We start from the raw sequence: 25,193 nt of genomic DNA, 5'->3' as shown, positions 1-25,193 counted from the left end.
CGGTAACCCTCTATCACCGAGGATGCGGGTAACCCTATATTACCGAGAATGCGAAGCTAAATACCCCCCGATTCTAAAACACACCTTCCGACCGAATAGATAACACACTTCCGTAACCAGTCTAGCAGACTTTTAAAAACAGCATTGGTGATAGGTAATTTTACATCACAAAGTAAGTTTAGTTTTGTACCGAATATTTTAAAAAATAAAACCACATTTTTATCAAAAATAAGCTGAGATACTGAGTGACACACTCGCACGTTGGACAATTATTAGCTTAGAGACGCTGCATTAAAACAATCATAACGTGATTTTTAAAAATTGAAGGATGCAATAAAGAGTTGAAAGTGATAATGAACGAAATCTAATATACAGCAAGCAAATTTAGATTGAATCTAACGGAGCTTCATATCATTCAGTGAAAATCATTTTCAAGTGCGAGAAAGCAACTGTTTGCCAGGTCTCAACTTTTGGAAAACTCAATTAGTGGCGTCTGTAGAAAAAAACTTTTCACAAGCGTCTACAAATTTTATCTTGTAAGAAAAAAATGATTTAGCAAGGAACTGACTTTGAAAAAAAAATCTCTTTGAAGAAGTGTTTGTAGATACTTTCGCATGTACCTAACGATAAAAGATAATCTAGTAAGATCTCAACTTTGGGGACTCTGTATGAAAACCCATGTAGGGGGTAACCATTTGTTAAGTTTAATATACAGTTTTGGGTGCTAGGAAGCGGTTTAATTAACCCTAATAAATTATCTTAGAAGCAACTTCGATAATTTAGAGAGCAATGTCACCATTGACAGAGCAAATATTTTTCATTGATGTTATATCGGAAACGTACTCTTACATTAGATTTAGTAGAGAAAATTTACAAAAAGGAGTACTTCCAATTTATAGTTATTTTGTAATTTACATAAATATTAAATATTAGTTAACTCGTATATTATGTAATATTCCAAACAGGTGTAACATTACATGTCTATAGCCACAGACACTTTAACAAAAAATATAATTATAAAATAATATGCATTATTGCGATAAGCTTTGCAACAGCACTTTCAAACTTTTGCCGAGATTACAGAAAAAAAATCTCCTCCAGTTCCTTACCAGAGGGTAGCGTTCCCAAAACTGATGTAACGTTCCCTCTTTGTACTGCCAACCTACGTATTATGTTTAACCTACCACTATATCGACCAAATTATATATTTTGTATTAACTGTCTTGCATGTTAGTATACAAGAATACATGGCTGTGGGTAACCAAGCTTTCTTTTTATTCTTCTTCCTCTTTCTTTCTTTTAACGTAGTACATTGCTGACAAAGCATACTATTAGGAAATAATAGCCCTGAGTTGTAGGAAAGTTACACTTTCTGCATTTTCTAAGTAACGCTGAAATACATCAAATCAGATATCTTACTGATCAAGTAACTAGGTTATCGCATTCAGAAAGTTGGTGAACTTTAGAATCTTTCTCAAATTACACAACGTTTTGACGTGCATCATCACGATGGCGATATTGTGATTCTCAATAACTGATTACGAAGCAAGTTGTTTTTTAACAGCGCTAGCACATTCTGTTGCAAGGACGTCTTCTAGACGACGTTGTCATTGGATGCATCATCAGAAATCAATGGAACGTTAATAGCCACCTTGCACACAGCATACACACAGCAACGCAACGCAACACTGGACAAACGGCAAGATTCCCAAGCCGGCTTCCGGATACGTCGCATTGCAGTCAAAGCTTTCTTGCTATTATTATTATTATTATTATTATTATTATTATTATTATTATTATTATTATTATTACTATCGTTTTTCCAAGAGGGATAGCAGTAATATCATCGAAATCTAAACATTTCTCTATTAGTTCTGTCGTCTAATTGATGCATTCTTTGACAATGGGCAATAGCCTATGTCAACCATGCGCGCCGATTACGTGGGAGCTCCGGGGCTTCGGCACTCACAAGATTTTTAGTTTGGACTCGGATTTGAACCAGTTTCTCTTGCCGGTATATTTTACTTTATCACAGCACAGCCCTCTCCGCAATGTTCATAGAAGATTTTAACAAAATAAACCAATTAAATATTGAGACTTTCCTGAAAACGTATAGGCTAACACGTCTAGCCATTGACGTGCACCCACATACATTTTTGAAAGTCGGCATCGTTGATGTCAACACAAATTATTTCACTAACTCATCCAGTCAATACCAGTTACTATTGTCCTTAATTATCTCCCAATTATTACTGTAATCTTGTACCATCATCATCACCACCATCATAGGCATTCGACCATTATTGGAACAGTCACTTGCCCAAATTCAGAACCTTCCATGCACCATGACCTTTAGCTAAACTATTCGTATACACGTAGGAATTTTCTGTTTTTATATTGCCCATCAGTTGTAGCCTATTTCGCTCCCTCCCTTTTTTTTCTTTCTTTCTTGCAACAATACGTCCTAGCTCGTTCCTCATGATCAAAGTTGGGTAATTACACGTAAGAAAAAGTTTTCTATGAGACACGTAAAATAAGTAAAAATACGCAAAGTACTTAAAAAGCTAGAAATAAACACAAATTAAAATTACACGTTTTTCGCGCTTTTTACATTTTGATTTGGCACAAAGAAGAAAAAGACTAAAAGGTTCCTTCAAAATTGGTACAAGTTCTCGCTGGATTTTGCAATAAAAACTAGCACATTGACTTCATAAAGAAGCCTCGGATATATAAATAGCAAATAAATATTACAATTTGCGGCGCGCATTTCAAATTATTTTATAATGCTTAAAGACATAAGGACAAAACCTCGCCAGCCAAAACTTTGCTACCAAATCTCGCAGGCTGAAACTGTGTACGGATCAAACTTCTCCATAACAATATGATATATATATATAAAGTTTCTGAGGTGATAATAATAATAATAATGATTATGATGAAGAACAACCAGAAAATGGTAAAAATTGAGGGTTCAAAATAAATAATTATAATTGCAAAATCGACAAAAATTAGAATAAATCTTATCCATCGACTTTATTTTAGTTAAATTATTTGGTGACAGTAACTGCTAACCCAACCAGGTGTTCAAAATGAATGCCAAAAATCTACTATAACACGAATTCCTTAAGTTAAGAAGATGAAGCTCAAAACTCCTCATTAAAATTACGTGAAAAGTGTTCCAGCATTTTGAAAAAATCAGCTTTTAAGAGGGAAAGGGCAATTTCTGTACTTTTTTATTCCCTCCGCATTTAAATTGATATCTCTGTCATCATTACCTGAAAACGGCTCAACTATTTGAAATGAATTGTTTACTGTGCTGTTCTCGAATTTCCTTTTAAAATGCCGGACGGAGAAGTTTTCTGTGCCAAATACATCTAAATGAGAATAGTTCCTTCCCGTTATGAAAAGGTAAGATAGAATATGTTGCGCGGGGAGGACAGAATATGATTATCCGTGTCCGTATCTGAGAGTGCCCGTGAAAAAGATGGATATGTCCCGTAATAATGCATATTCTGTCTGGACAATAAATCTGTCCGTATTATGAAGGTATCCGTTAGTAAAAGTTTAACTGTATAAGCTATTTTAAGTATATATATATATATATATACATACAAAGATATTTTGAACACACTAAAGAAATCGCTATAGTGAAATTTTGTTTCGCAAGATTTTGGAAGGCGAGATTTAGGCTCGGGAGGTTTTACTCGGAAAGTTTAGAGAGCTCCTTCGTCGCTAAGCGGTTAGCTACGCGCCTTTGGCGTGGAAGAACCGGTTTCGATTCCCAGCAGGAGCTCATGTGGTTTGGATTCCACGTTAATCAGTAGGTCCCGTCTCATATAGCCTCACTGCTGAAAGGGGCGTTAAACTCAAAATTCAATTTGACTCAACAACTCGCAAAGCTTAGTCTTCGATTCAGTTGATGTTAGCAAGTTTGAATAAATTGCATTTTACATTAACTATTTCGACTGTGTCCTGCTTTTGAATGGTTTTAGTTCTTTTAAGATTTTTTTTTTTACATCTGCGTAAAAAAAACTGGTTTTCTATGTGACAAATAGTAATAAATTACATGAAATTCACGTAAAGAAACGTAACAAGTGAATTGCCTTACCAACCCTGCTAATGATACAGCGCCTTCTTAGCCAGTGTCCCAACCAGTGTTTCTTCCTCTTTTCAACTGCACCTAAAAGGTTTTTTTCTTCTCTTCTCTCATACTATTTCTAACACTTCCTAGTTAGTTTTCCGTACGACTCAGCTAATTCTCTCAATTCTTCTCCACACCTACATTTCGAAAGCCTCCAATATTTCTTCTTCAGTTTTGCATAATGTTCAGGTCTCTGCCCCATAAAGCACAATACCATACGCTAAATATTTTGGGTGTTTTCTATTTTCCGTAACTCTTTATTCAAAAACCAATCAAATATATTTTTCTTCTTCCTGAATGCTTCTTCCGTCATTCTTATCCTTGCTTTTATTTGACGTTCGCACTGCACGTCCTCCTTAAAAATAGTACCCAGGTATCGAGAACTAATCACTTGTTCTATTTTCTCCCAACCTACTTCTATATTTAACACAACTGCTTCAATCCAACTGTTTTTTTTTTTTACCTTTCTAATGTTTACTTTCGTTCCATATTATTTGAAAAGTTTCTTCAAAGTTTCTGACGTCTTATTAATTTTCGTTTCAAATTCTCCAACAAGCGTAATATCATCTACAAATCGTATAGACCTAGCCATTCTACCTCTTACCAAAATATTGTCATTATGTAGACTCTCCTTCACTATTTCTTCGTAAATATCTGATGGATTTATATTTATACTCTTTGTCAATAAGGGGGCACCAAAAACCATGAGAAAAGGTAGCTTCTCTATATTAGGTGGTCACGATGAGACGTTTTATTGTTTTTGATAATTCATGCAGTTGATAAAATCTAGTCTGTGATGGTCTGCACGTGCAGAGCAAGTATTTATACTTGTGTGAAAATGAGTAATAGGACATATTGGGGCTTGTGTTGCCCTCAGGGACTTCTTGCACCATATGTGAGCGCTCTAGCAGTTTGGTCTCAGTTATGACTGTTATGCTCCCAGTTTGTATGTAATTATAAAGTGTATATTTGACTCCAAATAGTCTATAGGCTCTGATCTCTCTCGTCAATAAGCGGTTAGTGCACACGTTTTTGGCGTAGGAGATCAGGGTTTGACTCCGGGCGGGAGCTCATGTGGCTAGGGATCCCACATTATGCTGTTGGTTCACGTCTCATATAGCCTAGCTGTTGAAACGTACGCTACACTCAAACTCACATCACATCATAGTCTATAAGCTCTTTAAAAATTATGCACAGGAATCTTAGTAGTATTATTTGACTACCGCCAACTTTTAAAAATGTGAAACAATGGGAGCAAAACTGATGAGTAAAGGTGTCCAAACTCAGAGTTCAAGAGTTCGAAACTCTCTTTCATCCAGCTTCATCTTCAGAACGTGAACGTGAGGTTGAGTGAATGTGATGTCGAAATGGTGTGAGAATGAGGTCGAGTGGCTAGGTTGGACATTGACATTGTGGACCTCAAGCATTTTTTAACACATTGTGTAATAGATAAACTGCAACTAAAACTATACCTAATGTTTCAAAAATTTTCCAATAAAGAATGAAAGGCAATGCTTATTATAAACTTTCAAAAATACATAAGTAATAGTTTCAATTATTTTTGTCACTCAAAAAACTGGGGAGCCTAGGTCTTAGGCTCGATCCGCTACTGGGTGTGATCTCGAAATAATGATGTGAGTGTGAAGTCGGAGATTGCGGGTGTGAACGTGAGATTGAGAAGGTTGGATCAAAGTGGGCATCTTTGCTAATGAGTGCATTAAGTATATATATTGAAGCATATGTTTAGCTACCCCGTGGCTGAAAAATAATGTTTTCATCTTCGGCGGGGACGACACAGTTTCGACTCTCACTAGTTAGTACAATATACGTGAATTTTGATCATATATTATGGCACTGGCCCGCGCCTTTTACAGACTCGGTTCTTAAAATGGACGTCAAATTCCAAAACGTGCTCTTAGGCATGTTATTCTGTACATACATATATCAATACGTATTATTAGGTGAGTTTGCAGTTCGTGTTTCAAGGAAAGTAAGGGTGTAAATTGAAAAATAATATACAAATTACTTCTGCTATTTGGCAGTGAGAAATGAAAGAAAATCCACTGAAGGTACTTCTTTGTTTTAGACTGTTCTGCAGACGTTTGTGTTGAAAAATACAAAAGCACGAAAATAACGATTGCAAAAGCGCTCCGGATATGATGTCATCACTTTTACCAGTCCAACCATGAAATAATACGAGGAACAGCCAGAAAGTACCGATATACATTATTTTAAATTCAAAAAAGTACCCAGATATTTTTTAAAGGCGCATACTCTTTGAAAGCTTTTGGTTTGCTGTCCAAACACTACAATGGTTTGCCCGCCCCACTGGTCTAGTGTCCAATGCGTGTACACTGTGCGCCGAATTCCAGAACTTGAGCTTTTGTGTTTCACGTCTTTAAGCAACAACCAGGTTATGGACAATGGGAATTCATATTAACATGCGCTCCGAACCAGGACCGACGATTGATTCGGTGCAATTGGCAAGCGTACAGACAATCATGTGAGATACTACCTGAAAGTATGAACCATTCCCCATTTCATTATCTCGTCTCCAAGAAAGCTGAATTATACGACCATACCAACCGGTTCCGGAACAAAGTTCCTGATCCGAGTCCTGGTGGGAAAGCTTTCGGCGATTCGGACTCGACTTTAAACTGTAAGTATCGGTGCCAAAATGTGCGACTGGAGATAATCCATATAAATAAGAAACAATAGAGGTCTTAGAACACTACTCTGCGGGACACCAGAAAGAACTGGAGCAAATCTGAATGATGAATCTGGGAGAACAACACGTTCCTTGCCACCAGTAAAATGATCTCTTAACAGAGACTGAAATTGCCCATTAACATTAAATATATTGGATAATTTATGAAGCAGATGGATGTCAACTTTATCTAAGACATTAAGAAATCTAAATATATATTACATCCAGTTGAGAATTATCAGAAACACAACAGCATGAGTAAGAAATTCTGATAGCTTCGTAAGGCAAGATTTTTCTTCCGGGAAGCCAAGCTATGCTTTTATCTAATCTTCACATAAACCTGACGTATTAAACACGATACTCATTCTTGGAAATGGAAAAGTTTACTTACCGGAGTTCTCGTGTTGTAGGGATTATCTCTGTATGGGACGGAAGTTCCATATGGCGACTGCTGCATATAGGACCTAATGGGTTCCCTGGAGAAAGAGTACGTCCGGGTTGGGGAAAGGGAAGCTGGCTGACGCTGAGGTTTGAATGGCGATCCCTCCGTCGACTGCGTCGCCCTAGAATAAAAAAATGTACACCTTTACTTATCACAGAATTCTAGTAGGAGATACAAATTTCATTTATTTATTTATTTGTGTATTTAACAATCACCAGATACAGCTCGGAGGCCATTTTATACTGGATATCAAACAACAATAATAACAAAGGAAAGGACTTGGGAAGGTATCGGCCAGGGCCTGTTTAGTAGGTACCATCCCGGCATTTACATGGCAGGACTGAGGAAAATGCTGGAAAACCGCAGTCAGGATGGTCGGTAGCGGGAATCGAATCTACGACCTCCCGAATGCGAAGTCAACGCTCTATCACTTGAGCTACTTCGCTCGATAAAACTAACACTTTATTGTTCAAAAAAGTATTTATTTACCTCATTCTTAAAGGTAATTTTTAAAAAGTAAGGGGTTAATACACTTAGTGTTACTTTCAACCTCAACATCTCACTCATAGGCCTTACAGATTAATGAACAAAGGTGTTCAATAAAATCGCAATTAAACGATTTGAAGAATGAAGTGAGTGTGAAGAAATAAGAATACTTCACCTCCAGCCCATAGGTCTATCCCGCAAAAAAGAAGAGCAAAGAATTAACCACAAAGATTCTATGATTTGAAATTAAACTTGAATCTTATGCACCAGAAATTGATTCCCCCTCGCCCATTTCTTCATGACTCTCTTCTTAAATTGGAAGCAACGAATTATGGAACAGTGAACTTTTTTGTTATATATATATATATAGTGGCGGATCCAGAATATGATCAAGGGGGGGCTAAACCATAGTTTGCCGTTTTATCCAGTGTAAAGCAGGAATGAAGTCCATTTTATCCAGTGTAAACCTGAGCGTCACGGGGGGTATAACCCCTTAGCACCCATTGGATCCGCTCTTACATATATATATATATATATCAACTTTTTGTCGCGATTTTTCTCTCCTTAGAATACATGCTGAAATATGTTGAGAGTTGAGATTGCTTCTAATTCTGTATAAAATATAGTTTGATGTCGAACTTTTTATGGTTTAACTGGAAGTTTTTTTTTTTAAATGCTTACTCTGAAGCAAAAAAAAAAAAAAAAAAAAAAAAACATCATACATAACACCGAATACAGCACTATAATAAGGCAATACTCGTAATTTAACGGAACTGAATGTATTTCTTGATAAAGAATTTACGAGGCGCCTCCAGAAAGTAAGTTTCCCTACGGCAATAATCACAAAAAAGATGCAGAGACCTTGAAGCATTTATTGCCACAGGTGCAGCATAGGTGACACTACTATTCAACATACTCACCACCGGAATTCAGGCACTTGTCATATCCTGGGATCAGCTTTTGTATTCCTATGTCGTCACCTTGGGATCAACTTTTGTTTTCCTATGCTGTTACCCTGGGATCAGCTTTTGTATTCCTGTGTCGTTACTAAGTCAGAACCCTGACAGTAGAACGGCCTCGCACTTCGTATTTCATCCTTTGCTTCCGTTCTTGGCACAGCAAGATAAACTTTTATGACATTATTCTTTGCGAAGAATAAATCCTTTATCCCCCCTTCCCCGCTTAAAATACGAATTTCATTAAAGTAAAATGATAAGAACCCATGCCGGCCCAAGTACTAGCTGTGATCAAACGTTGAACATTTTCAAATGGTTTACATCTCTTTTTTCCTGATGTTGAGACACAATCACGAAGTCATTTTTATATATTCAGGAAAAATAGGAATTGTCCGTGCTTCTCTCGTTAAAAGTGGAATTTCCAGAAACGTTCTGACATATGTTCAGTTCTCTTGAACACTATAGCATAGCCCTAATATTTTATATATATATATATATATATATATATATATATATATATATATATATATATATATATATATATATATATATATATATATATATATATATAAAATCTTAAGGAATTTCGAGCAGAACTAACAGTGTCAGTTATAAGAGGCACACATATAGCTATTTTCTATTTAAAATGTTTATGTTAATTTCACCCGAAATTTTTGCATAATATTAGAATAATTTACATATCTATAGGTTAATTAAGAATATATATATATATGTAATGTTAGGTTAATTAGTATATAAAATTGGTGAATTAAACATTTTTATTTGGAATATAAAATATATGTAGGAAAGAAAACTTAACTTGGAAAAGCTCCACTGAGTTTAAAAAAAAAAGAAAGAAAGAAGAAAATGTTCCGTAGCAGTTAAAAGCTGTGTACGTGCACCCAGGGTTGCTATCTAAAGTTGAAGAAGAATTGTGGTATGAGAGAAATTTTATCTAGGTCATATATTTAAATCATACTTCTAACTTAGTTAGGTAGAAGTGAGCAGAGTTGCTAATGTTGGTGCAGATAGTGCCCTGGCGACATGGATCCTATCCCATTACCTATGTGAATTTTTGCTCAGATATTTTAGCAAGTGGGTTTGAATTCTTGGGAACAATAAGGTGTTACTTTTTCTTAAAGTGACCATTTTTGACACTAGAAACTTCGATAGCTTGGGTTGGATCCCGCCAGAAAACTTGCCTATATTTTTTTTTTCTTCAAAGCGCGGTTTCGACAAGGAAGAGCTTCTGCTCTTCCTGCGAGTGGGCTTTCCCCCCATTGAAAATTATGAATGCAGTCATACCTTAGCATTATTACATATTTAGAATTGTAGAAATATAAGATAAGATGTAATTTTGGTCAGAAAAGATTTTTCGTTGTTACCTCAACTTTAAAACAAAAGCTTATTACTTTACTGTGCTTGGTGTTGACATTGCTGTAATTGAGACGACAGCGATACGCAGTACCGTGAATGTCATAGCAGTCGATATGTGTATATTTATTGATTATTAATTCTAAATTGAATGTCACTGCTGGAATCCTATGTAAATATAATCAGAGGAATATTAGGTACAATGTAATATACAATATATTGTTGATTCATGATAATTAATGTAAAAAAAAGCGAAAAACCAAGAACAAATGTGTATGTGGAGGTTGCGAGAGATCACCGCTAGAGTACTCTGGCGATGTAAACAAACGCACATGGACTGGTTCGGCAAGGAAGATTGTTTACAAAGAAAATGTACAGTGACGCCGGGGAAAACAATACGAAAACAAGTATTTAACATTTGAATAACAAAGTGTATGATACACCGTTTTAAAGCTTAGTATTTCCTCTATCCAGTGGTCAAACTCAGTATAGATGACAAGCAATAATAATCTAAGAATAAATGAAAGATTACATGAAAGTGTACTACCCAGACATTTTGGCGACAAAACCATTAGGGTCCGCGAAAAGGGTCTATACATTGAATTTTGGGTAGGTCAGGAGCGAGCCTTGCAAAATCATGTTCTTTTCTCTGAAAGAAAACTGTTTGACAGGGAAGGAGCGAGTTAGTTGGTGTTAAGACGCGATATACAGAGGTCATCCTCTGTGACAGTTAGTGCAAGACTCATCGTGACAATGGTCTGTTTTGTGAGATAGGCACATTTTAAATAGCCGAATTGCGACGTTACTCGAGATTGAGTTTTTTTTTTTCTTTCTTTCGTCTCGATCTGAAATATCAACTCTAGTAAGTCTTTCTCAGAATTTAACGTCATCTCAGAACTTAACTGTGCTTTACGGGAAACACATGTAGCGAGACGAGATGTTTTTTTTTTTTTTTTAAAAAAAAGGAGAGTTATAATATTTTTTTTTATAGATGCAGAGACTGAGTTTTGAATCTGCAGCTAGGACAATGAATAGTAGCATATAACTCTCGTATGTAGTTTGCCGTGTGATATATGTATACAATTCGAAAAGTAAAGTTTTAAGTGCGTCATATGTGGCCGATATAGTGAGAACTTTGGAACTGGATCGTAGAACCAGAACATTTTCAGAGACTTTGATGCAATTCAGATGATAATTATCCAGTAACACTGCATAAACCAGATGTCTTCAAATGGATCCAGAGATACTAAGAGAGAGACACCAGTGTAGCAGAGAAACAACCAGAGCAGCGCCCAGTAGCAGCAATTTATACCTTCTAGGAGGTTCCAGGATGCCGAGCGAACTTCAGTGAGAAGAGAAAGGACTGAAGGAAGAAGACAATGAAGAACGCGTCAAAACAATACGTGCACGAACTATGAACAGAAATATATAATGGCCAAATTTTCATAAAAAAATATTTTTTTTTAATCGACCGGTCACTTCGATTTAATATGCGTGTGAATATAAAATATTTTTTTTATATGTGTGTGTGAATATCAGTGTTTAAAATCTGTATGATTTCTGTGGAGGAGTGGAGTGTTTACTTTATCACCATTAAAATTTCAACATAATAACACGGAAGTCTTTCTTGTTCGGATTCCAGACATCAATTAAGGTATGTGCATAATTTCGCATATGTTTTTCTTTTACAGCATGGCAAGAACATGTACAGAGAAGGGTGTATGGTTGTAATCTGACCATTTCAATGAAGCATCTGAGTTGAAGTAAAGCCACTGATTACCTGAGTTAAAGAGTATTTTGTATATTTCAAATCACTTAAATTTTTTTTAAAGCTCTACCGAATATTTCTTTTATATCTTTAATATTTTAACTAATCACAAGTAATTCATATAATTCATTTACATAACTTCTGTTAATTACTTAATTTAAATACTTCTTGGGACTGTCCATTCAGGGCACTCCATCATTGTGGTGCAAATATTTAAGTATTTTAGTTTCAAATTCTGGCTATGCCCTACACGTTCACTTTAGCCCACCACAAAATCTGGCTTACCCAGCGTAAGGCGAGATCACTTCAGTGTCACGGGTTGTAATATTTAAAAAAAAAAAAAAAAAAAAAATTGGATGCTGTCAATGAAATGTTCAGGGCCATACACCAGCAATGAAGTAATAAGCTTTGTGTCCGGCAACATTTTATTTACGAATTTTGTTTCTTTGTTTCCTTGTTTATTTCGAAAAAAAAAATAGCCAAAATTACATATTTTATTTGTAAGAATTTAGAGTTATTTTGATTAGAGTTTTTTCATGTGTGCCTGTCGGAAAATTTAAGAGGGGGGATAACATTTATTTTGCGTGTTATTTTTACAAGATACAGAAATTAGCATATCTTAGAAAGTAGAGAGTTAGAGTATTTCTATTAAGTTGATGGTGGTCACTAGATTACAGAAAAAGAAAATGGAAGAAGACCTGGTTAACTTTCCCCAGAATCAGCTGGGTGAGTTAGAGTTAGAGGAGAGAATGGCGAATATAGAAAGTCAGGGAGAAGTTAGTAACGGAAACGGAAATCAGGGAAGTCAGGAAAAAGAAAAGGAATCGATCCCTGGACCATCCAGTGTTGTGAACATGGAGACAATGGATCCATCTATGAATCCACTGTTTGTAATGTTACAACAGCTGGTAAAGAGCACTGTGAAAGAACTCGTTGACAAACAGGAAAGGTCAGTAAAGGAACTAGTTGATAAGCAGGAAAAAATCGCACAACAGCAGGAAAAGTCAGTACAAGAATTAGTGAAAAGGCAGGAAGTAAATAGCAGTAGATTAATGAACAGTATAGCTGAACTGAGTACTCGGCTGGATGCAACAGCTGAATCGTTCAATGAGCGATTAGCTGGAGCATGCAACGAGTTACGAGGTTCAATAAGAGCGAATGATGAGAGGGTACAGCAGCTCGAGGCGAGTAACAATAGAAAATTAGATGAGATACAGTTAACTTTAGGACAAGACATTGTGAGAGTAGACAACCAGGTAGAAAGCGTCAGGACTTGTGTAGAACAGGTGACAAGTAGGTTGGAAAGCGTTGAGGGTTCAATTGCTCAAGCGGAGAACAATATGCAGCGTGTAGAAATACAATGGAGAGAAGAAATGGGTCGATTACGCGAAGAAATTGGTCACGAAAACCAGCTTGAAGAGGTGCGGAGCGAATATCGGGATGGTATGCAAGAGATACAACAGAACATTACTTCTGTTTGCACCAAATTAGAAAAAGAACTTGCTTCTTTAAAGAAATCGGTTCGAGAAATTGATGACAGAGGTGAAAGAATAAACAATAACCAACCCGGTACCTCTCGAGACGCTCGTTGTTTTGTCTTTCGAGACGAGACAGAATCCCGCGTATCGTCAAACGCTCAGCCGCCTGTCTCTACGTGCCAGCTAGCATCAGCTGTGGGACTGATGCATCGTGATCTGTCTCTTCCTTTATTCTCTGGTTTGGAAAGTGAGGTGCAGTCTCATAATTTTCTTGTCGAGCTCGATAATTATTTTGATCTCACGGGAGTACCGGAAGATCGGAAGCTACAGTTTGTCTCGAAATGCTTTAGAAATACATCATTGCAATGGGCTCAAGTAACTCTAATTAAGTGCAAGACGTATCACGATTTTATAATGCATTTCAAACGGACCTATCTGAGCGAAGAGAAGTTGGCGAACTTACGTGCGACCATTCTAACGGCTCGGTTTGATAGCCGCTCAAATAGGCTTCCCACGGAGTACCTTTTAGACTTGCTGCATAAAAATAGTATTTTATCGCCGCCATTAGAACCGCAAGTACTTTTAAAGATTCTGCCAAGACAACTGCCATCTTGGATTTACAGGTCTCTGATATCATCCAAACCAAAAACAATTGAAGAATTGGTTGGTCTGGTGGCAGAATTGCAAGTGACGTATCAAAATAATAGCGGAAACAATAACATTAGAAGGGGGATTAATATGATGTCATTAGAAGAAAGCGATAATGAAAGGTCTAACGGTACATCGTATAGACATCGCCCATATTCCCCACGAAAGAATCGCAATAATCAGAATCGTGGTGGAAACACACAGAGAGGTAGAGGGAACACGAGTAGGCAATTTGGCAACCATGGAACGACATGGCCACCAAGGGATAGAAATGGTGAGAATAATAACAATGAAAGGTCTCAGGGTCGTTCAAACAACCGAGGTTCCTTCAGGGGCAGAAATAATCCCAGAGGTCGGAGGAGATCATACTCTGGTGAAGAGCAGGTTAATAATCTGGAATTCAGTAGGGGTAACGGTTCTTCTAATGAAAGTGAAAACCAAAGATCTAGGTCACAGAGCCCCCGGAATATGAGACAAACAGTTTCTAGACAGTGAGAAACGTACGCACGCTGTCTAGGAGCTACAGATAACTGTTCTCTATCTGATAGTGCTAAATTTTTACCTAGTAGTGTGCGTAATGAGGATAGTTTTTATCATGCTGAACATAGTAAGGGAGAATGCGAAACTCTTGTCAAACAGTTAGAAATTATGGGATTAGAAAATAATAGCCGAGATTGCATACAATGTGACAAAATTATTAATAAACAATATTTTTCGGATGATAAAGGTGCCAAAGGTAAAGATAAAGAATTATGCTTGCTTTTGAGAAGTGGAAAAGAGATTAAATTAAATAAAGGTCTTTTTGATGAATCAAATGCCATTTTTCGAGATTTATTGGAAACAGATGAAAGGGAGAATGTACCTACCAACAATGTTATAACGTTACCAGAAGTAGAAACTTGTTTATTTGGTAAAAAAGTATGTGGTCTTCTTGACAGCGGATCATCTATTAGTGCAATTAGTAGTGACCTATGGGCACAGGTAAAGAATACCACCCCACCCCCTGCATTCCTAAAAGCAAACAATATAAAGGTTAGTTCGGCTTTTGGAAAATCTGTAGCCAAAATCCTTGGACAAGTGATGCTAGTAATGACATTCAGTAATCAAGAATTCTATACTGTGGGATTAATAGTACAAGGATTAAATCGTCCCTTCATTATTGGGTCACAGTTCTTTGCTGAGAGCAAGGCTGTATTAGATTATAATGTGGGAGTTTTGAGACTAAATTCACCAACTGAGGTTCAGGTTAGTTTTCGAGATGTAGAAATCGAAGAGAGTGAGTTAGTGGTCAGGAGTTTGACTTTAGAGTTTGAAGATGAAGAGAGATTTTTATATTCTTTTCCCATAGGCGAAATGGGCGAAATAGGCGAAATGGGTATAGAATCCATCTATGCTTTTCAGATGGATGATGTAAGAAATAGAGAAGGGCATAGTAAGGAGATGACTTCTCTCAGAACCCATCTGGATGATGGAAAATATCCGACAGCTACTGAACTTGCCAATGTAGTGTACAGCCCGCATGAATGGAATAAAGTACAAACTAAAGTCACACCAGCTGAGATTTCTAGCCTCGTAGAAGGGTACACTGACCTCAGTGTGGTCGAAAAGCAAAAATTAAAAGAAGTGTTAATGAAGCATAGAGAAGTGTTCGATTTAAAACCAGGGTGTATAAAGGGATATGAACACAGTATAGAATTGCGTGAAGAAGGGAAATTCAAAGCTAAAATGTATCCATATGCATTGAAGTTTAGGAATCAGGTGACTAATATCATTAATCGGTGGGAAGCATGGAAAATAGTTAGAAAATCTGAGACTTGCTACACCAGTCCGCTTGTTGTAGTTCCAAAAAAGGACGGAACTGTTCGTATTTGTTTGGATGCGAGACGTTTGGCAGAGGTCACTGTTAGTCAAAGGGATCAGCCAGTCCCAGCACTTAGTACACTAAGAGACCTATGTGATAAGCGTTGGAAAACTTCAATTGACTGTGTAGAGTCATTTCTGCAAATTCGAGTAAAATCTGACAGTCAAAAATACTTAGGATTTTTACATAATGGAATCTCTTACGTATTCCAAAAGTTACCTTTCGGCACAAAGCAATCTCTTTCATCATGTGTGAGAGCGATTGATTCAATCCTCTCAGAGTGCAGAGAGTTTTGCGGTAATTATGTTGATGACGTCATCCTTGGAAGTTCGTCTTTTGACGAACATATACGTCATATAGACATTGCGTTAGGCAAAATTAAAGCAGCAGGCATGACTTTACGTCTGAAGAAATGTGAATTTGCGAGACGAGAAATTAGCGTCTTGGGATATAACTTGTCCCCAGATGGGATAGGAAAGTGCCCAGAGAAACTTGAGAAGATAATGACATTTAGGAGGCCCAGAAATGTGAAAGAATTGCGTAGTTTCATTGGGTATTGTCAGTTTTATCGCATATTTAGTACAAAGTACGCAGAAGTCCTTTTTCCTTTATTTCAACTTTTGAAAAAAGGAGCAAAATTTCAATGGACTGAAATTCATGAGGAAGCATTTCGAAAAATAAGGGAAATCTTTCAGGAAGATGTGGTGTTAAAGAAGCCCCTTCCGGACAAACAATTTATTCTTGAATGCGATGCTTCAGACGTCAGCTGTTCTGCGCACTTATATCAAATAGATGATGATGGCAACATTAGAATTATCGAAATGACATCGCGAATTTTTAACGCTGCTCAACGCAACTATGTGATAACTGAGAAGGAATTTGTTGCGATAATAGATGGTGTAAACAAATTCAAGCACTATTTGATAGGGAACAGGTTCAAGATTAGATCTGACCACTTATCGATAAAATTTATTTTGTTATGTAGAATAACTAATCAACGAATAGCAAGGTTCGTGTTAGCATTAAGCATGCTAGACTTCGAATTTGAGTATGTGCCTTCAAAACAGAATTTAAGTGATCATTTTTCGAGATACCCCCCTAACACAGGAAAAGAGTTCGACGTTAATAGAAAACTAGAGATAAAAGAGTCATTGATGACAATTTTGACAGGGATTCCCGGGGAATTGCGCAAGTTGATCACAATCCTCCCTGAAATGCAATCATCTGATGCATTCTGTGGAAAGATAAAGAAGTATATAGAGAGCGGAAACGTTACTAAGAAGATAAGAAGTGATAAGCACACTTACGAAATAAGTAACGGAAGATTGTGTAAACGCGATTGTAACGGTCTGCGCATTTGTATTCCCGAAGTGCTGGTAGAACCTTTGCTGCAGTACTACCATGACGAGAGAGGTCACTTATCTGCAAGCAAGCTTTTTCCGCTTCTTTCTGAATATTTCGTTTGGCCTAAGATGAGGAACATCATCAGAAAATATACAACATCATGTGACATATGTCAAAAGGCATCACCGCCTCAGTGTTACCAACCTGGACCACTGAATCCAGTGCTAGTAGAGAGATCAAATCAATTGATTTGTTTAGATTGGTTAGGGCCACTTCCAAGAGGGGTTGGTAATGTAAAATATGTATTAGTCTGCATGGATGCTTTTTCGAAATTGATCGGCCTATATGCATGCAAGACAGCTACGTCATGTTCGGCCATTAGAAAGCTTAGAGAGTTTCTAAAACTATGTCCAAATGTGGATTATGTGTTAACTGATAATGGGACTCAATTTAAATCTCAGAGATGGAAAAACGAGATGAGAGAATTAGGGCTAAAACACATTACTAGTACGCCTTATTATCCCCAGGGAAATATGGCAGAAGTGAGTGTCAAATCCACAGTGCGAATGCTGAGAAAGTACTGTCACGACAGACAGACTCAATGGCCAAAATTTTTAACGAAGGTGGAGAAGTGTTTGAATTCGGCCAAACACTTGTCAACAAACCTTAGTCCATATGAGGTACATTTTGGACAAACAATGTCAAAAGACATCGCACGATTATTTGAAATTCCAGAGATAGAAGATAGAAAGGACATAGAGTATTATGTGGAGATAGCATCCCGAAATCTAAAGAAAAGTGCAGAAAAGAGAAAGAGGGAATTTAATAAACGGCATGCAACAGTGCAATACGAGGTAGGAGAACTTGTTTTAACTAGGGTATTCCCAAAATCTGATGCATTTTCAGGAATTACAAAAAAAATGTTGCTCTTATATTCAGGGCCATTTTCTATCCTGAAGAAGACAGAACACAATGTTTATGTTTTGGGTGATCCTGTGACAAAAGAAGAGAAATGTAGGAGAAACGCCTACCTGATCAAACGATACAAGGCAAGGACACCGCAGGAAGTCTGAGACAGGTAGTGCGGTTAACAATACGAACTTGAGGTACTCTCGAGAAAAAGAAAAGAAAAGAAAAGAAGAAAAATGTATTCACGTTCAGACTCAGATAGCTCTGTTAGTATACATTTTACTATTTAGAGGTTAGATTTGTTTGTAGCAATAATTACTTGTGTATGTATGTAGATATATCAGGTTATTTAATATGTAGAGGTGTTGAAATTTTAAATGTACTTAGGAATACATTAAAAATTTCAAAGGGGGATGTTATAAGAGGCACACATATAGCTATTTTCTATTTAAAATGTTTATGTTAATTTCACCCGAAATTTTTGCATAATATTAGAATAATTTACATATCTATAGGTTAATTAAGAATATATATATATATGTAATGTTAGGTTAATTAGTATATAAAATTGGTGAATTAAACATTTTTATTTGGAATATAAAATATATGTAGGAAAGAAAACTTAACTTGGAAAAGCTCCACTGAGTTTAAAAAAAAAAGAAAGAAAGAAGAAAATGTTCCGTAGCAGTTAAAAGCTGTGTACGTGCACCCAGGGTTGCTATCTAAAGTTGAAGAAGAATTGTGGTATGAGAGAAATTTTATCTAGGTCATATATTTAAATCATACTTCTAACTTAGTTAGGTAGAAGTGAGCAGAGTTGCTAATGTTGGTGCAGATAGTGCCCTGGCGACATGGATCCTATCCCATTACCTATGTGAATTTTTGCTCAGATATTTTAGCAAGTGGGTTTGAATTCTTGGGAACAATAAGGTGTTACTTTTTCTTAAAGTGACCATTTTTGACACTAGAAACTTCGATAGCTTGGGTTGGATCCCGCCAGAAAACTTGCCTATATTTTTTTTTTCTTCAAAGCGCGGTTTCGACAAGGAAGAGCTTCTGCTCTTCCTGCGAGTGGGCTTTCCCCCCATTGAAAATTATGAATGCAGTCATACCTTAGCATTATTACATATTTAGAATTGTAGAAATATAAGATAAGATGTAATTTTGGTCAGAAAAGATTTTTCGTTGTTACCTCAACTTTAAAACAAAAGCTTATTACTTTACTGTGCTTGGTGTTGACATTGCTGTAATTGAGACGACAGCGATACGCAGTACCGTGAATGTCATAGCAGTCGATATGTGTATATTTATTGATTATTAATTCTAAATTGAATGTCACTGCTGGAATCCTATGTAAATATAATCAGAGGAATATTAGGTACAATGTAATATACAATATATTGTTGATTCATGATAATTAATGTAAAAAAAAACGAAAAACCAAGAACAAATGTGTATGTGGAGGTTGCGAGAGATCACCGCTAGAGTACTCTGGCGATGTAAACAAACGCACATGGACTGGTTCGGCAAGGAAGATTGTTTACAAAGAAAATGTACAGTGACGCCGGGGAAAACAATACGAAAACAAGTATTTAACATTTGAATAACAAAGTGTATGATACACCGTTTTAAAGCTTAGTATTTCCTCTATCCAGTGGTCAAACTCAGTATAGATGACAAGCAATAATAATCTAAGAATAAATGAAAGATTACATGAAAGTGTACTACCCAGACATTTTGGCGACAAAACCATTAGGGTCCGCGAAAAGGGTCTATACATTGAATTTTGGGTAGGTCAGGAGCGAGCCTTGCAAAATCATGTTCTTTTCTCTGAAAGAAAACTGTTTGACAGGGAAGGAGCGAGTTAGTTGGTGTTAAGACGCGATATACAGAGGTCATCCTCTGTGACAGTTAGTGCAAGACTCATCGTGACAATGGTCTGTTTTGTGAGATAGGCACATTTTAAATAGCCGAATTGCGACGTTACTCGAGATTGAGTTTTTTTTTTTCTTTCTTTCGTCTCGATCTGAAATATCAACTCTAGTAAGTCTTTCTCAGAATTTAACGTCATCTCAGAACTTAACTGTGCTTTACGGGAAACACATGTAGCGAGACGAGATGTTTTTTTTTTTTTTTTTAAAAAAAAGGAGAGTTATAATATTTTTTTTTATAGATGCAGAGACTGAGTTTTGAATCTGCAGCTAGGACAATGAATAGTAGCATATAACTCTCGTATGTAGTTTGCCGTGTGATATATGTATACAATTCGAAAAGTAAAGTTTTAAGTGCGTCATATGTGGCCGATATAGTGAGAACTTTGGAACTGGATCGTAGAACCAGAACATTTTCAGAGACTTTGATGCAATTCAGATGATAATTATCCAGTAACACTGCATAAACCAGATGTCTTCAAATGGATCCAGAGATACTAAGAGAGAGACACCAGTGTAGCAGAGAAACAACCAGAGCAGCGCCCAGTAGCAGCAATTTATACCTTCTAGGAGGTTCCAGGATGCCGAGCGAACTTCAGTGAGAAGAGAAAGGACTGAAGGAAGAAGACAATGAAGAACGCGTCAAAACAATACGTGCACGAACTATGAACAGAAATATATAATGGCCAAATTTTCATAAAAAAATATTTTTTTTTAATCGACCGGTCACTTCGATTTAATATGCGTGTGAATATAAAATATTTTTTTTATATGTGTGTGTGAATATCAGTGTTTAAAATCTGTATGATTTCTGTGGAGGAGTGGAGTGTTTACTTTATCACCATTAAAATTTCAACATAATAACACGGAAGTCTTTCTTGTTCGGATTCCAGACATCAATTAAGGTATGTGCATAATTTCGCATATGTTTTTCTTTTACAGCATGGCAAGAACATGTACAGAGAAGGGTGTATGGTTGTAATCTGACCATTTCAATGAAGCATCTGAGTTGAAGTAAAGCCACTGATTACCTGAGTTAAAGAGTATTTTGTATATTTCAAATCACTTAAATTTTTTTTAAAGCTCTACCGAATATTTCTTTTATATCTTTAATATTTTAACTAATCACAAGTAATTCATATAATTCATTTACATAACTTCTGTTAATTACTTAATTTAAATACTTCTTGGGACTGTCCATTCAGGGCACTCCATCATTGTGGTGCAAATATTTAAGTATTTTAGTTTCAAATTCTGGCTATGCCCTACACGTTCACTTTAGCCCACCACACAGTTATTATTGGCACCGAACGACACGCTTTCCATTACTTAAAAAATTACTTTTTCTCCAATTTCTCGAAAATTACGCATAAGAATTTACCCTCAAACATCTCACTTTGTTCAGCTCGGTAAGATCTATAGATTCATATTTGTCTTATGTTTGGGCAATACTATACGTAAACAAAAATTAACATTTAAGACAAAGTTGTAAGATTGGATTATATCTTGTTAACTACGTTCTTTATTCGCATGTCGCTAGTGTCATGATGAAAAAGCTTGAATACTGTATGCTTCAGCATCAGTTTCATCTTATTAACTCGTAAGTACTCGCGCGGGGTATTCACAGATCCCCAAACAAGTAACTTTTGTGTTGCTGGCCAGAAGTCCTGATGAATATATATATTTAAAAATTGTCTCAAAGCGAGTGCAAAATATCTAATTGCAGCAAATACTTTTAAAAACATGTCTCGAGTTATGCTACATTGTCTTAATTCTTTTTAAAAAAATATTTATTGTAAAAAAATAATATCAATTTGGGGGTCTATTGGACCCCAGTGCGAGTACTGGTGTCACAATAAATGGCGCAAGTACTTACGGATTAAGTGGTGTGTGGTAATCGTACCGCACTAATTTGGAAGTTTACCAATGAATAGTTTCGCAATTAAGCATGATGATTTACACCTATCCCTGCCATTATATTCATTTCCGTCCCATCTTTGGACATTTTATAGTTAAAGCCTGATATACTAAAAATACAAAATTTACTATTTTTCTTTTGTTGTTTATTCATAAGTGAAAGGAGATAATGAAATGCAACTTACCACAATCATAAATAATTTTATTCTACAACAGAAAATATGAACCTGAAGAATTTTCTGTGTTGCCATCCATAGAAATTACAGTGTTGGCAGAAAAACATTTCCCCCAAAATATAAGTTAAGGCAGCAACTATAGGAACAAACTCAACTGCATTTGACTATGTATCATGTTGTTTTGGTATCCTGTGAACTACATTTTAAATAACACTATTATTTAATTTTAATAGCTGTATGTTAAAAACTATTTTGTTTATTACAAACAAAATATAACTATTAATTAAAAAGTAGTTCACAGGATTCCCCCAACATGACAGGTAATCAAATGTAGTTAAGTTCATTCCTCTAGTCGCTGCCTAAACTTAGATTTTGGGAGAAATGTTATCCTGGCAACAATGAAAATTCTTCAGGTTCATATTTTCTATTGTATAATAACATTACCTATGATTATGGTAAGGTTTCATTATCTCCTTTCACTTATGAGAAACAAGCAAAAGGAAAATGGTTAATTTTGAATACCTATTATATTTGGTATGTCAGGCTTTTAAACACGAACACTACTGATGTAACAGTGAATGGGATTTTACTTGTAAACCCAAGAATTTTTAATTTGAACAATTTGTAATTTGTCATTCACAAATGTATTGCTGCTGGAATATTTGACTCTTCTGACGATACTGGCTCGTCACTACTACAGAACTAAATGTCATTTTAGAGCTACAGTTCAGAAACGGTTATGGCTGGCTAGACTGTTTCTATTCTATAAAACTGCAGAATGTTTAGAATTTTCTGAACAATGTAAATATTCCATTATCTTGGATGTTTAATCTCCTGTTATATTCTGTTGCTTTGTTTGTGGAAAGGTTATTCTACATTTCTTCTTGGAAACAAACAAAAAAGAACTAACAGAACATGGTTAGTTGGTTTCTCAAATCCATTTCTTTCTCCCTTTTTTTTTTTTTTTCACAATTTGTGAGAATTGTTAAGACACGATGTGTCATTCTGAAGGACAAAGCCAAGGATAGGCGTATGTTCTCTTGAGATCGTGTACGCTCTTTCTCAACGATAATGTCTTGAGAAATTCTTACTGGATGTGGCCAAAGATATAAACACAGGTTTTTAATTAAATATACCGATAGCTTTTAAGAGGTGATTCTTCAGATCAAATAAAGGAAAACAAAATCATGTGCACATGTGGTGAAAAGTGCATTGTATATAAGCTAGGGCCATCCAAAGAGTGAAAAGAAAATACACTGTAGCGCGCGTTATTCCAAATACCAAGAATCGTGGAACTTGCTGTCGAGACTTTTGTCTACTTTAGATCTCGCCTGTAAGTCCGAGCATATCTTTGAATTCTGTCTTGTGAAGGAATCCCTTGCACACTATTGCACATTGCTGAAACATGCATTTTTGGATGCCGTATAAGTGACTTCCCTTAGTTTGATATGAACCACCACTGCACAGCTCATTTGCAATAATAATAATAATAATAATAATAATAATAATAATAATAATAATAATAATAATAATAATAATAATAATAATTTTTCTTCTCATTTTGGTGAGGAATCACCTCTTAACCACCAAGATAAATTTTATGAATACTCTATATAATAAAACTATATATTTAAGCACTTAGAATATTTCGATCCCTTAACATGAATTTAAGAGAATGCTATTAATTTTCGTGTGTATTACCCCTTACTCAGTGTCTTGCAATATCTTCTCTAAAATAACTTTGACACATGTGATGAAAGCTTTTGTTTGAACCTTGTAAAAAGTTCACTTTCTCAGAGGTAGATCTGTTGAGAGTAAATACTACTGACAAATGATTCTAGTTCAGATGATACAACTAGGATCTTTGTAATTTATATTTCACTAGTAATGTCATTTCAGATTTCGATTTAGGAGGGGGAGGGGGCAACACAATTCGATACAAGTATTTTCAATTTTTTTTTTTTTTTTTTTACTATACAATTGGTTAAAGTGTATGTATGTCTCCAATTGGGGGCATTTTCTCCCATGCAGCCCCAAATGACGCCCCTGCATTATACCTGAATGATCGATGGCTTTGTCTGTACTCAAATCATAGATTCAGATATGAAAACCTCTAATATACACTTGATACAATTCAGGTGTTTAGAAGCTAAACCTGCTAAAGCCATTTTCCAATTTTGTCAGGAAACGAAGGAAAAGTAACGCTCTTATGTTTCAGAATTTTTGAACAACTTTATTGTTTAGTGTTAGATTTCACTTATCTTCATTAAGTAGTGACAACTAAACAAACAAACAAAAAAAAAAAAAGTTCAAAAATTCTTAAACATAATGGCGTTAATTTTCCTTCGTTCTCTGACAAAATTGAAAAATGGATTTAGCAGGTTTTGCTTCTGTACCCCTGAATTATATCCAAAAATAGAAAATTATATCTTGCTTCTTTTAAATGTTTAGCACATTAAACCGAAGCCCGAGCTAGACACGACAAGCGTAAATTATTAGCATGTCAATTTTTAAGTATATCTCGGGGATTTGTCAAAACATCCTGGAAAAGCCTATTTTCCGAATATAACAAGTGCTTTTACCTATGGTCATTACATTTATGCCAAAAATGATTAAAAACTCCAAGTTTTTATACTCCACTATTAAATACATCTGTTTATCAAAGTGTTACTGTAACAAATGCTGAACATCTTGGTGGTTCTGGAATGACATTCCTGTTATATAACATTAAGCATTGAAATTACTCCATCAACGACTTTCAGAAAAAGAGTTTTTAAGCCAAGATAAAATGAATAGTGGCCAGCTTTTAAGTGTAAAAAATGGATTAGTCACCCAACTTTTCGCTGGTTGAAACAGATGTGGTGTATTTTTCAATGGTGTTGTTTCATATTGCATAACATGATGTGGAATATATCTCAGACTTCAGGAGACTCGTATGTATGTAATACAGTGACTTCATTCCTAACGCCACGTATTTTCATAGTAATATTGATACTAATATAATCAACACTCTAAGATTAATCCGATCACAATGTCATGGCTCAAGCAACTCGAA

The 25,193-nt window shown here is 35.8% G+C and overlaps 1 protein-coding gene across 2 annotated transcripts in view; it reads right to left on the bottom strand.

Annotated features, from left to right (window-relative positions):
- Smr (nuclear receptor corepressor smrter) overlaps window positions 1–25,193 on the bottom strand; it is a 389,247-nt gene that overhangs the window by 232,869 nt on the left and 131,185 nt on the right. For both annotated transcript variants that reach the window (XM_081768606.1, XM_081768607.1), the window contains exon 2: window positions 7,240–7,411. In XM_081768606.1, the coding sequence (XP_081624732.1) occupies window positions 7,240–7,411 (172 nt within the window). The remainder of the gene's footprint in view (window positions 1–7,239; window positions 7,412–25,193) is intronic.

This window comes from Thermobia domestica, chromosome 8 (assembly GCF_964235325.1).
Source record: "Thermobia domestica chromosome 8, izTheDome1.hap1.1, whole genome shotgun sequence".
Classification (NCBI taxonomy): Eukaryota; Metazoa; Arthropoda; class Insecta; order Zygentoma; family Lepismatidae; genus Thermobia; species Thermobia domestica.
The sequence above is the reverse complement of the archived record's forward strand: the minus strand, read 5'-3'. Positions and strand labels throughout refer to the sequence as shown.